General features: G+C 39.8%; 1 protein-coding gene across 3 annotated transcripts; it reads right to left on the bottom strand.

Annotated features, from left to right (window-relative positions):
• Positions 1-1,183: 1,183 nt before the first annotated feature.
• Positions 1,184-12,056, bottom strand: PTHLH (parathyroid hormone like hormone). 3 transcript variants are annotated; one of them, XM_016132512.2, is made up of 4 exons: positions 11,808-12,056; positions 11,173-11,295; positions 5,164-5,586; positions 1,184-1,663 (listed from the first exon to the last, which is right to left on the bottom strand). In XM_016132512.2, exons 2-4 carry the CDS (start codon positions 11,271-11,273, stop codon positions 1,654-1,656), a joined length of 534 nt encoding a protein of 177 aa, XP_015987998.2. In that variant the 5' UTR covers positions 11,274-11,295; positions 11,808-12,056; the 3' UTR covers positions 1,184-1,653. The 3 variants fall into 3 exon arrangements, with proteins under 3 accessions (XP_015987998.2, XP_015987997.2, XP_015987996.2); XM_016132511.2 differs by lacking the exon at positions 11,808-12,056 and adding an exon at positions 11,468-11,794; XM_016132510.2 differs by lacking the exons at positions 1,184-1,663; positions 11,808-12,056 and adding exons at positions 2,446-3,899; positions 11,468-11,794.
• Between the last annotated feature and the right edge of the window lie 1,547 nt (positions 12,057-13,603).

Genomic DNA, 13,603 nt, shown 5'->3' with positions numbered 1-13,603 from the left:
ATTCATAAGTGAGGCTAAGAACAAATTCTCATATTTCTTACCATCACGGGTTCAGAATTATCAGAAAATAGAAAGATGGGTCTGATTTTGAAGGCTATAGGACTCAAGTAAAAATATGAATAAATTCCATATTCCTTCCCAGAACATTACCGTATTCACATCCAACTCAGACTAATCACTCCCTGTTTTTTTTTTCCTTTTTAAAACTATTGATAGACTTTTGTATTATTTCATAGTTTCTCGACAACAGTGTTTAGTTGTTTTAGGTATATGCATGTATAGTCTACCCACTGGAATGAGTGAGTCTTAAGGGCAGTTAAAACATTTTACTTTTTGTGCATTACCCAAACATCTGACAGGTATCTAACATGATATCAGGCATAAACAGAATACTTCCTAAATATGTGCTTGCTTGATTCATAGACTTTTTGTTTCATTGTGCTGTGTTTTTCTGATGTGTCTTAAGCTGAAGATAGTTAAAGAAAAAAATTTCTGTAGAAGGAAAGGTGCATGTATTTCATCTGAACATAGAGGTAGGAGCAAGTAGGATGATACTCAAAATGGAAAAGAGATCGCATATGGTGTTACCCCCATGCTATTTGCAACCGTAGTCCCCGGAACTGTGATATCACAGGAAAGCAATCTTCACCTTCCAAGGCTTTTTGAGTTGTCACATACCTCCCTGAGTCTCTCTTCTTTCTCTGGTAGGAAATGATAACAGGTAAAATTCTCAAGTAGCTCTTTTATGCTTATTATTGTTTCAAATAAGAGCAAGCTCTCTCACATTAAACTTTACATCGGTTAAAATTACCCTTGTCCTTAAAGTTCCTGATCTGTTTCTCTCCCTTTTTTTTCCCCCCTCCAGTTCTGGTTGACTCTCTGGATTGTTTTATTAATCTTTCTCCTGATTTCTCTCTCTCTTTTTTCTGCTTTCTTCTATCTTCACTTCAAATTGGATGTACTTCATAAAGTGGTATCTAAATAGTTCAGCCATTCTATTGAATTGAACTTAGATATTAGATAAAATACATTTTAAGTGATTTTTAACTAAAAGCCAAAGTGAAAATGTTGAAATATGTACCAATGTAAATTTATTAAACTTAAGACCATATGAAATACAGTTTAAAAAATTACATTGTATTCCACCTACTAGACATCTTAAAGGATGTAATTCACCTTTGAGTCATGATGTAATTTAGATTATATTTTATTAGACGTTCTTTACAAATTTAAAATACTGCTCTTTTACATGCACAGAGGAAAATCAGTTTGGATAATTATATTTAGGCATTCATTAAGATCGACCACAAAATAAAGACACTTTATTGTGTCATTTATCAACATACTTGATATGTATATCTAAAGTGCATTATGTTACAAAAAAATATAGAAATTCAGCAGCACCAAGATACATTTACAAAATAAATACATCAGTTGACAAAATAAATTATGGTAAATGTGATAATAATAATTGGATTAGCCTTGGAAAAAATATTCACAATGACCAATGTGCAGTTTCATAGAGCAATGAGGGAGACAGTTTTATTCCAATGCATTTACAGTATTTACAGATAATAAATATTTCTAATACTTCCCATATGTTCACTATTACAGAATCCTGTAATATGTCCTCTGAAGGTCTTTGCAAAAATTTCAATGCTTCCTGAAAAGAGAAGGAAGGAAAAGAAGAAAATAGGTTAATTATCCTTACAAACGAAGAGACTAAAATAAAGTATATAAATTAGGAAACATAGAATTACAATAGAAAGAGATCCGGGGGACTTCTTGTAAATATCTTTTACAAGAGGTTCCTACGGGATCCACCTGACTCTCTAGAACCTCTGCTACAGAATAGTTAATCTGATCAAATGGTCAATGTAGCCCAGCAAGAAGAAGGCTTGCATTTCTAAGTATACTCTGTCAGATAAAAGAGACCCTGTGAGAATTTTCCAAAGCTGCCAATTGGCAAGTTGGAGATGAGAAAAGACATATTTGAGAAGTTGGAAATAAGGCTCGGTTGTGCAATCCATCATCAAATACACCTTGTTTAGAAGTTTATTCCCCAGTGATGCCTGATGTACGTGATCTATGGGTCGTTTGTTTTTCCAGGTTCTCATTTCGCCAGTCTATTGCTAAGATAAAGGGTAGCCTAAAGTGTGTGAGTTGGGGATAAATGTTGGAAGGATGCATAATTAAACAGAGTATGTTTGGTTGCTGATTTAATGATACCTTTCATTTTCTTAATTGTCCTTAAACACTAATAAATGAAACTATCATTGGATTTTAGTTTTTGAAGCCAAAATTAAGATCCAATTACTTCTCACTCTGCTGGGTTTTTTTTTTTTTTTAATGGATCTTGCATTAGAAATTGGGAAAGGCCAATTTTAAATTAGAAAACAAAGGATCAATGGATTTAAAGGTGTAAAATAACACAACCAAGGAGAGAATGAATAGTATTTGAACAATTATTTTCTGAGAAGGAAAGAAAGAAAAAAGGAATAGATAAGAACCAAGGAAAAAATCATTTAATTATATTTCATGCTGCCCCACCAGCTTGCTCATTATCCTTCTTTCTGAGACTTTAACAAAGGGGTGTATTGGAATAGCCAAGCAAAAAATATAACATGGCCTAAAAGTATGTGTGTATGTTTATTACACGTGTGTATGATGTTTTAGAGTATTAGCTCTTCTGAAACGCTTGTATATTGTTTTTAAATAAATATTTACCAAGGCAAAATATATAGTCTCAACGAAATGAGTCCAACTGTATCTGGACATCTCATTTGCAACATGAAAAATTCCAAAGTGTAATTTCCAAAATTTAAAGCTATATATTTCACACCGAATGGTTTAAAAGAGAATCCTGACAGTTTTACTCTAGTAGCTTCTGTTTAGAACTACTATATATATTAGAATAAAGTTCATGCTTGTCATATCATCGGACCTCTCAGATCATCATATAATAATGCAAAGAGACTAAAGAGAACATTAATAAAAGTTTGGTTGCTTATAAAACTATAAAATAGTTATTCTGAAAAGATTTTATTTGTATTACACAAGTTGCATGGCCCCATATGTTCTCATCAACACACTTCTAAATTTCCCCACTCTTCCGTGCGCCTCTGCTGGGTTGTACTGGGAGAGTGCCAACATCTGGCTGCCAAACAAACAGTGCTTTCCATGAACGCTCCTCACAACCAGGGAATAGAGAGGAGAAGCAGAAACATTCTATTTCTTTCAGTCCTAGGTCTGGATTTGATTAGGCCACTGCCTAATTTTCACTAGATCTACTTTAACTTAGGGAAGCTTTGGATTAATAATTGGTGAGTGCTGATTTTTCATTAATTCTCCAGATACTTAAGCGCACTGAAAATTTTAAATGAATAAAATCCATACAAATTATGTATACTTCATACTTATGTTCTCTCTCTCTCAAAGAGAGAACAGATTAAAAATAGGTCTGGCAATAGAGTCCTTGCATTCATTATAAATAAATACAGTTAGGATCATACCTTAAAATACACTGACTATCTGCACTGAGCCAAAATTCATAAGGTTTATTACCCCTTATAGAGCCATTAAATACTTGCAGAATAGGACGTTCACTGTACTAGAGATTGCTCTAGTGCCATTGCCCATCGATTTCTGGAGCTGTACTACTTATCCAATATAATTATTTTATATGCTATTTAATGATGAGTTTTGTCAACTTAAAGAGACAAGTGATAGTAAATAGGTTCAAACTCCCCTTTGAAACATCACTCTGTAATCTTATTTCTAGTCAGAGGAGAGAACTGGAGAAGTAACAGAGGACTCCTTAAATAATGAGATCATTAGCTGCATGTGACGCATTCTTGTGTGGTTTTCCTCTTTCTTTCAAACCCCACAGAAGTGCTGTACTGAAAAGTAAAAAACAAAAAAGATCCTATCAGTGGAAATGCATAGATCAAGAGGCAGCACTAAAACGACACTGGTATAAGTGTCAGGAAATAGGGAAGTAATTACAGTCTGAGGACTACCTATCCCAGTTCCCAGGACTGCTCAGGTCCTTTAACCATGGAATGAATATCTTGTTTTTCTAGTTCAAACACCAGTACAGATAGATGGAATGAACAACCAGAATTATATATAAAAGCACCAAACAAGAAGTGAAAATTTATTGAGCATTTAGTATGTAACAGACATTTAACTCATGTATTCTCATTTAATCTTCACCCAACCCAATGAAGTTGGTACGATTATTATCTTCATTTCAGAGAAGGGAAAAGTGAATCTTAGACCAAGTAATGTGTCCAAGGTTGTGAACTTTAAAGTTCAGACCCAAAATTTGAACCTAAGGTATTTGTCTCCAAAGTCTGTGAATGTCATTACTACCTGCATCTGTGAGCTAAAGATAAACAGGCTCCATAAATGTGAAGTTTTATTATTCCTACTGCAATGCCCTAGAAAAATTACTTCAACTTGCCTGGGGACAAAAATATACATGAGAAAAACATATCCTTCTCAAGCCATTACTTAATAATTTTCAGAAATCATGATTTTTCTCATTAGCAAGTAGACACTAGAGTTAAATTTACTTAAATAAATTTAAAGTGTGCTTTTAAAATTTTTAATTTATTAAATTAAATCTATTTAAATTAAATATTTAAATACATTTACTTAAATAAAAATGTGAACAGCTGAGAACTGTTTATGGTAAGATATTGTTCTCTATTTGTAGATCATATCAAAGCCTTCTATGTTCTCCCCTGAAGTGAAAAAAAAAAAAAAAAAAAAGCTAAGAAATGAAAAATGATCAAGAAAGTTTGCCAAGGTGTGAGAGTGGGGGAATCACAAATCCACTTCTCTAGCCAATGATGAAGGTGGTCACTAGCTTCAGAAGGGTAAATAAGAAGTGAAATTATTTAGTGGAGGACTAAAGGATTGGCGTTGGGGCCTATAACAGAAGAGAAAGAGAAACAGCTTATTAAACCCCTGTGTGTGTTGAGAGAGTAAGAGGACAGAGCTTTAAGTCAGTCAATCTTGTGAGTCAACCTGGTTTTGTAATCTTTAAGGAGGGATTGATAGGGGGTTGGAAAAGTTGGTCCAAGCTAAGGCTGTAGTGAAGCTACACAACCCTGGCTACAGGGCCACGGACAGGCTCTGGGCCAGGAAGCCAATTACCGGAAATTGAGCTCCAGCGAAGTTCCGGAGATGTCAGACAGATGGTCCCCTTCTAGCCCACTCCCAGCCACGCCAGAGTTTAGCCAGGCCGATCGAGTCCGCCGTTTCTTCTTTTCCTGCTCCTTACGTTTACCAGGCTTGCCTTTCTTTTTCTTGCCGGGTGTCTTCAGTGGCTGCTCTTTGTATGTCTCCACCTTGTTGGTTTCCTGAGTTAGGCATCTGCCCTCATCGTCAGACCCAAATCGGACGGGGTGGTTCTTCGTGTTGGGAGCAGGCTTGGAGTTGGGGGAAACCTCCGAGGTAGTTCTGATTTCAGCTGTGTGGATTTCTGCAATCAGGTGGTGAAGGAAGAATCGTCGCCGTAAGTCTTGGATAGACTTTCCCTTGTCATGGAGGAGCTGATGCTCAGACACAGCTCTTTTGCTTTAATGAAAAAATAGCAGGAGAGAAGGAAAACAATGAAAGTTTAGTTGTTGGTACAGACCACAAAGATATAAGGAAAGCCCTTTAGTTTTCTAGTTGGTCTTATAAAGGGCACAAGCTGGAAGAGGAGCAAGCTCTCTGAGCAGGGAAGGGGAGATAGTGGGAAGGGCCATTAGCAGGCTCTAGCCTAGAGTCCCAGTTCTGCCACTCACTAGATCTGTGTCCTTGGTGACAACACAAACATTCTTGGGCCTAGTGGGGCCTACTTGCTTAAGAGGAATGGGTCAGATTCAGTGTTTTCTATGCTCCCTTCTCAATTTAAATATGATTCAGTTATTCTCAGAAATGGACAGAAACCACTAAATTGCTTTTCACGTTTTTCAGAGTTGTACTGGGGAAATAAATTCAGAAGTCCTAGCCTGGGAAATAAAAAGGAGGCTGCTTCTGCCTGAGTATTCATCCAAGGTGTGCGTGTTTATGTGTGTGCACACATGCCCACGTGCCCACACACACACACACATACACACACACAAACACACACTGCTCCGCCATTAAGAAAATAATACTGAATCTGAAGGAACAGCAAGCTGTAAAAGTAAAAGCAAACAAAGACTGAAGGATAAGGTGAGCAGTGAAGCCTGTCTAGGAAACCACCTAACAGACTGAATTTCAACACATTAGTCTACAGGCTACCAAGAACTTATATTGGAAGGCCAACTGTCAGAGAGAGCATGCATAATTTTCTGTAAAGTAGTGGGTGGTCTTTTTTAAAATGGGTTTCTTTATGTGTTTAGGTGAGATCATTCTATTTCTTCTGTACAACTTTTTTAAAAAAAATTTAAAATTTCAGAGGGTATTATCCTTAGTACTTAAGATATTCACTTTTTCTACTTATTCTTTGTCTTAAAACTATCTCTAGGGATAGAAATAAAATGACTTTTCTATTTAAACAACACGTAAAAATACAGTGAAAAAGAATAAATGGATTTGCTATCAATCATTTCAGATGATGCTCTGACTGTTGCTTAAATGTCCATGCATGAATTCTTTCATTAGTTTATGCGTACGATATTAACCATGTTTAAAGATTATATACATTAATCAGTCAGGCCTATTTCAACTCTGCCAATTTCTACCACTGAAAACCCTCCAAAGTGGCTCATTTTCAAAAGTATCTGAGGATATTTCATGGGGCAATACCATGCATTCTTATTTCCCTGACACAATGTTATCCAGGTTCTGTATTGCTTTCACCATTACAACTTCTTTAACTCCTCAGAGAAAGATGACAATAATAAGTGGCATTATCCTCATTTTATAGTTGGGGAAAGTAAGATTCAGAGAGATCGAATGCCTCTCCCTTGCCCACACGATGAAACCAGAAACCAGGCAGAACCAGTGCCTCACAAATGAGTTCTGATTCTAAAACCAAGATTGCTTTCACCTTCCTCAACCCTTTCTTCTGCTGAAGTTGAAGTGTATGTTGAGAAAACCAGAAAGGAAAGACACAGAGTAAAAAGCCTGTGGTGGGAACCATGACAATTAGCAAATGGACAGCAGTCTATCAGTTTCCTTGAAGACCAAGCTTATTGCCCCAAAGAGTCCATTTTCATCACCAAAATAAAGAACTAGGATACCTAAAGTTTGAATTATTACTGAGGGAATGAGAGATTGTCTAGTTATACTTTGAATCAAAGAACGGTAAAACACGAAAGAACGGTAACTATTTCCCTGGATCTTATAGCTGGAATGCCAGCTTCCTTTTAGTATTTTAGTTTGTGGACTGACTTTAAGCCATGTAGCTTGTTCAAAAAAGACATGACTTAATGGAAAGGAATTTAACAGGAGCCTGGTTTAAATGAGGCATGAAGGAGTCTCTCTTCCTTTTTAAAGGTGCCACATGTGACTAGATTAAAATTCACTTACTTTGCGGCAATACTTAGTATTCTGGAAACTTAGTAATCTACAAATTTGCGGCTTTTGTACAATATATTTATGTCCTTTAATGACATTTTAAAAGAATGGGACTGATATAATTGCATATTTCATAAGCACTGCAGTTTAATAAGTATCTTTTAGCAAAATGTCACATTAAAAAGTTCTTAACCAGTGATCATTTATAATATTTGGGGATTTTATTTTTTTCTCAATTCCTGGCAGATATCCACCCCCATCTGTATTGCCCTCCAAACATATAAAAAGCCCATTCTAGCTTAACCTGAAGCCAAAACTTTTAATGGTTGGTCTGTTCTAATCAAGCGACATTGCTCATGCCCCCTCTGACTGGCATATATGCCTCTCATGTTGGCCAGCCTGTCAACAGTGAGTCACAGTGCCTTCTTAACTCAAGCACTGCATTTTCCCAGGATGGTTCTCATGGGAAAAGGAGTGATCTTTCTATCTTATGGCACAACTTTGTCCATTTTAAAATAGTTCATCTCTTGTGATGTACAAACATCCTCTCTGCTTTTTAAGGGTAATTGCTAATATATTTAAAAACATGGATTTTTAAAATGCCAAATCCGAAATGCTATTTCATAATTTCCTTAATAGTTCAAGGCTTCTGCATTTAAACTATTGTGAAAAATGAATTTCTGATTGGGCAACTGCATTAGATGATCAGGAACATTATAGCATCTTTATTGTCAACAGGGAATAAGGTCCATAGAGTGTTCTCTTTATTTTCAGCATAAAACATGAACAGATTCAAGGATAGATAATGAGCATGTACAAACTATATATACACAGGTAATAAGTATTAAATTCAAATTAAGGTAGCTTTCAATTTAGATAATTCTGAAATATTAAAGTTGTAAATATGGCCTCAATAATAGACCATTGCTCTATATGTCTGTAAACATTATGACACAATGGTTCATGTGGCATTTATTACATACTTAAGCTCCAACATAGTAAAACAAGTATGTTATGTTCATGGTCTCCTTGGATTATCGTAAAAGGAATTGCAAAAATGTGGGGGAAATGATTAACATAGATAACTCTAAATTCAGTCAAAATATAGTTCTATCTTAAGGAAAAATCATTCTTAAGATAGTTTTCAGAGAAGATTAAATTTCTAACGATCTATCAAGGAACACAGGGAACAAACAGTGATAGAAATTCCTTTCAGCACAGGAAGAAGCAACATGCTTATGCTGATGCTAGGCTCCTAAGGAAGGAGCCTGGGTTTGAGAAGAAAAGTTCTGTGGTCCACAGAAGAGTCAGGGTTAGGGTGTTAGAGTTAAGATGACTCACCAGAAGTCTCTTCCAACCCAAATGACTCAGTAGAAAGTTATACTTTTCAGTAAGTAGAATAGCCCCAGTCTGGCTCCCCAACAAATCAGCCAATGATGTTTTAGGTTTCTGAATCTGCTTGGGTTCCCCCTCTAACTTAAACACAAATGTTGCCACCTGCCACAAGCCATGTTCATCTGGACAAGAACACTCAATCACATGTCCCACCTTCCAACTTATTCATGCTCTAGCTTCTTTTGGACTCGCGGGTCCAAAAGATTCACAAATCTGTATTGCCTCTTTTGCATGGCTTGATGGTTTTCTTCTTGCAGCAGTTTCCTCTCCTTTAAAAGTTAGCTCCTAGTTAGAAAAACATCTAAAGCACTTCCCCTGATACTTGGTGTAGAAAATAATTGGAGAGCGACATGGTTTGATTATGTGTTAAAGTTTCTTTCAAGAACCTAGGTCGATTTAGCATAATAGTAGAGTAATATTTTGTTTTACTGTTACTTGGCAGTAATGACTTATTTTTTAAAACTCCATTTTGCTACAGTGATTTGATGAGACATCTTCATCTACTGATAATTTCAGCCTCCATGAAAAACCATAGCTGTGAAGTGATGCTCTATTAGCCATTAACTATAAGAATGTTTTGTGGTAGTTTTATAACCATCTGTTGAGTGTGCATGTTTAACTACAATATTATATTTCACCCACAAACAAAACTATAACACTCTTTGGCTGCTAAATGGTTTTTTGATGTGTATTTTGCAAGGTGCAACAAAGAAAGAGTTAAAAATAGCCTTTACGACAATTGCTACATTTTTATGCATTACTGCGGATTTAATCATGGTCCATTTACTGTTTCTCAAAAGAGAAAACAGGTATTTCTTAAGCAACTTTCAAGAAAAATTTGGCTGTGTTCCAAGACAGTATTTCTTGGCCAAATAAATACAGCATTTAAGCATACTTTAAAAAATTCAGTCTTCATCTATATTTATATATGAATTTTAAATAATTGAATTTAATGCAAGTCTCAAAATGAGCAAAAAGTCTGAAGACAATTTTCAGAAATACATTAGCAATATGTTGATTTGAAGGGTACAATGCAGCTTTATCTTTAGTACAATGTTCTACACAATTTGCCTAAGGAAATTCATAATAGATTTTCATTTTAGTGCCAAGGCTCAAACATGTCTAAAGTAATTTCATTTAAAGATTTTCTGCTCTAATAATAGACCAAGGGCACATATAAAACTGTTGCCTTTTTGTACACCCTTGGGAAATTATAAGGAAGCACCATGGATTTGATTGTAAATATTAGATATTGCTATTTTTATTGTTAGAGTAAAAATTCTACTTAATTCCTTCTCCAGAGTCAAACTCTTCTCAGTTCTCAAACTTTATGGTTTTCTTCTCATCCTGAACACCGAGTCTGCAGCTTAAAGATCACCCGAAGACAGTGTTTCACACATTAATGAATTGCTGGGTCCAATGAATTAGGAAGATAGCATTACTCTATCACTCTTCCACCTTTTCTGTCACACAACACAGTGCTCTTTATCTGGTGTGCTTGAATGTACCATTACTTTTAAAGTCAAAATTATCCTTAAAAGAATCACTAAATGATAATTCCAAAATATAAGTTTTCAGTCTACAATGCAGACGTGGTTCCAGATTAAAGAACTGTTAGCCATAATTCCAAAGGAAAAAAGTTTCCACACTGATATTCATTTGGAATCAAGCTCTCCAGCGTTCCTGAACGGTATCAATACCAAAATTGGAATTGTGCCATTGCAAACTTGTTACTACTTTCTTATATAATATGCCTTTATTATATAATGTAGTCCCATTTTATATGCTTAAAATTATGTCACGCACAATAATTAGATGTAAGTTTTTTGCTTTTCACACACCAATTGCCACCCACATTTAGTATGTATACAAGCGCATACAGACATATGTTCCCTGGATCCCTGTGCTTCCTCCGAGTTCTCTAACTCTCTTGGAATCCTCAGGGTTTCAAAACCTTCCTAGGTCCTGAAAGTAACCGTTTTCTTTCACTAGAGGCAGATCTTTGCCTAGAAGAGGTTCTGTAAAAAATGCTCCCTCTTATGGAAACTCACATAAAATTGTCCCTTGCCTGTGTTCCCTGGAGGTTCAACCAGTTCTCCCGCCGGGTTTGAGGACTTGGGCCCAGCCCCCGGCAGGTAGCCGGATCTCCCCGCTCTCTAACCCGGGCGAGGAGCATCAGTGACCGCTCCGAGCCCTCGGCAGCGCCCCAGCCTGGCGGCCTCTCCCAGTGGCCTCCCCAGCCCTTTCCCGGCGCCGTGGGGAGGACGGGGCACTTACAGCCTGCGGCCGAGCTCCTCCACCGATCGCCCGCAGGAGGGCACCGAATAGCTCAGCAGGAACATCGCGACGCTCCACTGCTGAACCAGCCTCCGCAGCATCGTATCCTCTCGATCTCTGGACCTGCGACAGAGTGGAAAGGGGCCCGAAGTGTCAGTTCAGAATCTCCATCTCCCCGAACTACCCCGCGCCCCCTTTTAGCCTGCTTTCAAATAGCCTCTTCAACATCAAGGGCATCTCCCAAGTTGCAAAGAAAAAAAAAAAAAAACTTTCTCTGAAGCCTCTCAGCACTTACTTATTTAGGAACCAGCTACTCCAACTGTGCTTTTGCCAAGCCACACAGGCAAAAGGGACCAAAAAGGGGAAGAAACTCAGAGACGCTTTCTCTGAAATAATAACCAAAATGAAATGGTTTTATATATGCATCAATGATGAGCAGCGTGTTTACGCGTCTCCCACAGCAATGTCTAATCAGTCTGGCCGGGCGTTCTCCTGTGTTCGTGGAGCAGGGCTAACCCACTCCTAAAAAGAAGAAAGTTTCCTCCTCCGAAGTCAGCTTCTTTGCAAACTAGGCCGTCTTGTTCCAGATCCACTTGTAGGGAGACCCACATATATATACATAGCTGTCTGTCTACCTCCTCTGGTGGGCTGGTTGCTTCCGGAAAGTTGATTCCACACACCCTGAGAACAAGTTTCAAGTGCGTGTGTCGTCGATCAGGAGGGCCAGGTGGCAGCGAGGGCGGGCTAATAGCGGCGCGGAGGGGCGGTGGCAGCTGGGCTTCACGGGCGGGGAGGCATGCTGGCCGGCGGCGCAGGTTGGAGGCGAGTTGAAAGCCGAGCAGAGGAATGTTCACACGCTCCCAGGCAAACCTGCGGGAGAAGTGAGAGAGTCGCAAAGAGGTGGCGCCCAAGGAACGCGCGCTGGGCGAGCGAGGACGCGGGCGCGCGGGGGGTGGGGACGGCGACGCGCGGCCAGAGCGAGACCCGCCGGCCGGAGCGAGCGGAGGGGAGCCCAGAGCTGGAAATGCACAGCAAGCAAAGGAGCTCCCCGCCTCCTGTCCTGCCACCCCCGACGTTGCCCCGAGCTCCGCCGAGCCCCACCCCGAAGCGCCAGCCCTGCCTCGCCATCCTGGAGTCGGGGGCGTGGGCGGATTCACTCGCCCCGGATGAGTCTCGCCGACCCGGGACTGCCCGGCGGATCTGCTAGCCGAGGTCCCCGAGGGCGTGCGGACTGCCCGGGGCGGCCACAGTCCCCAGCACGCCGGAGTAGCCTCCGCGGGCCAGGCGCGCAGCTTCCCGGGCTGCCGGGGCGGACGGGCAAGGAGGAGGCCAAGAAGCCGGGGCCAGACGGCGCGGGTGCCTGGGATCCTCTGCGGGGAGGTCGCGGGCAGTGGACCCTGGCTTTAAGGAGCCCTCAGCCCTTGTGGGCATTTGGGGAGCGAGATGGGAACCCTCTTTTCTGGTCTTTTCCTGGGACAAGCTAAGTGGGGGAGAAATGGCTACGAAGGGGGAGATTCTTTGCTTAGAAGAGGAGAAAACGGTTTCAGACTTCAGGTCGAGATTACATTTTTTGCTGTCTCAGAACAGCTGAGGACATCTGGAGCAGGTCCAAGAAAACCCGCGCACATGACGGAGACTCGCTTTTGAATTGCAGAGGGGAACTGACACTATCGGGGAACGCACGCGGCCCTTTCGCCCATCAACGCGCGCCTGACCCACCCTTTCCCGGATAACCTACTCTGTTGCCCCCTCGCCCCCTAGTCCCTGGCTACATATTATAGAATGATTGTATCTGTGTCACTTTCGCCCTCGGATGCAGCCAAACTAGCGTTGTATGCTGCTTTTGTCTCGGAGAAGTAAAAGGAAAGCGGGGGGTTCTTCCCAAAGCTATTGGGCGGGGAAGAAAGACTGCTCTGAATTACTGGGCAGTATCATCTAGAAAGGATTGCAGCGGATTTAAACGCCTGCTCAGTGGGCTCCTCTATCTTTCTGAAATGAGCGCGGTGATTGGGAACTATTAAGGGATGTTTGTCTTCTAGATAGACACTCCTACTGGTAGATTTCATTACTCTGAAAGGTTAGTGCGATGTGGAGATCTCGGATCATTAAGGGAAGGTGATTTATCAAGCCTGGCTTTCTGGCTGATGCTCCACGGATTTACCAAGGGTGGGCGAAATAGCGCCCTCTCACCGACCCTCGTTCATCTCGGTTCCCTTTCCCCCTCTTTTAACTGCAGCTAGCCACCAGTTCACGTTTACTGCTTAGTTTGGGTTGGGAGGGGGTGGTTCACCTCATTCTCAGAAGCTGCTGTTTCTCTCACTTGATTACTTAAATCTCCATACTTTAAAAAACTTGGCTTCCTCCCACTAAAAAATATCTCTGGGAATTTCCACAATTTCCCTTGAAAGTTTAAGAATTTCTAAATGTTAGA

Source organism: Rousettus aegyptiacus, unplaced genomic scaffold, assembly GCF_014176215.1.
Source record: "Rousettus aegyptiacus isolate mRouAeg1 unplaced genomic scaffold, mRouAeg1.p scaffold_m13_p_2, whole genome shotgun sequence".
Taxonomy (NCBI): Eukaryota; Metazoa; Chordata; class Mammalia; order Chiroptera; family Pteropodidae; genus Rousettus; species Rousettus aegyptiacus.
This window is presented reverse-complemented; position numbering and strand designations above follow the sequence as displayed.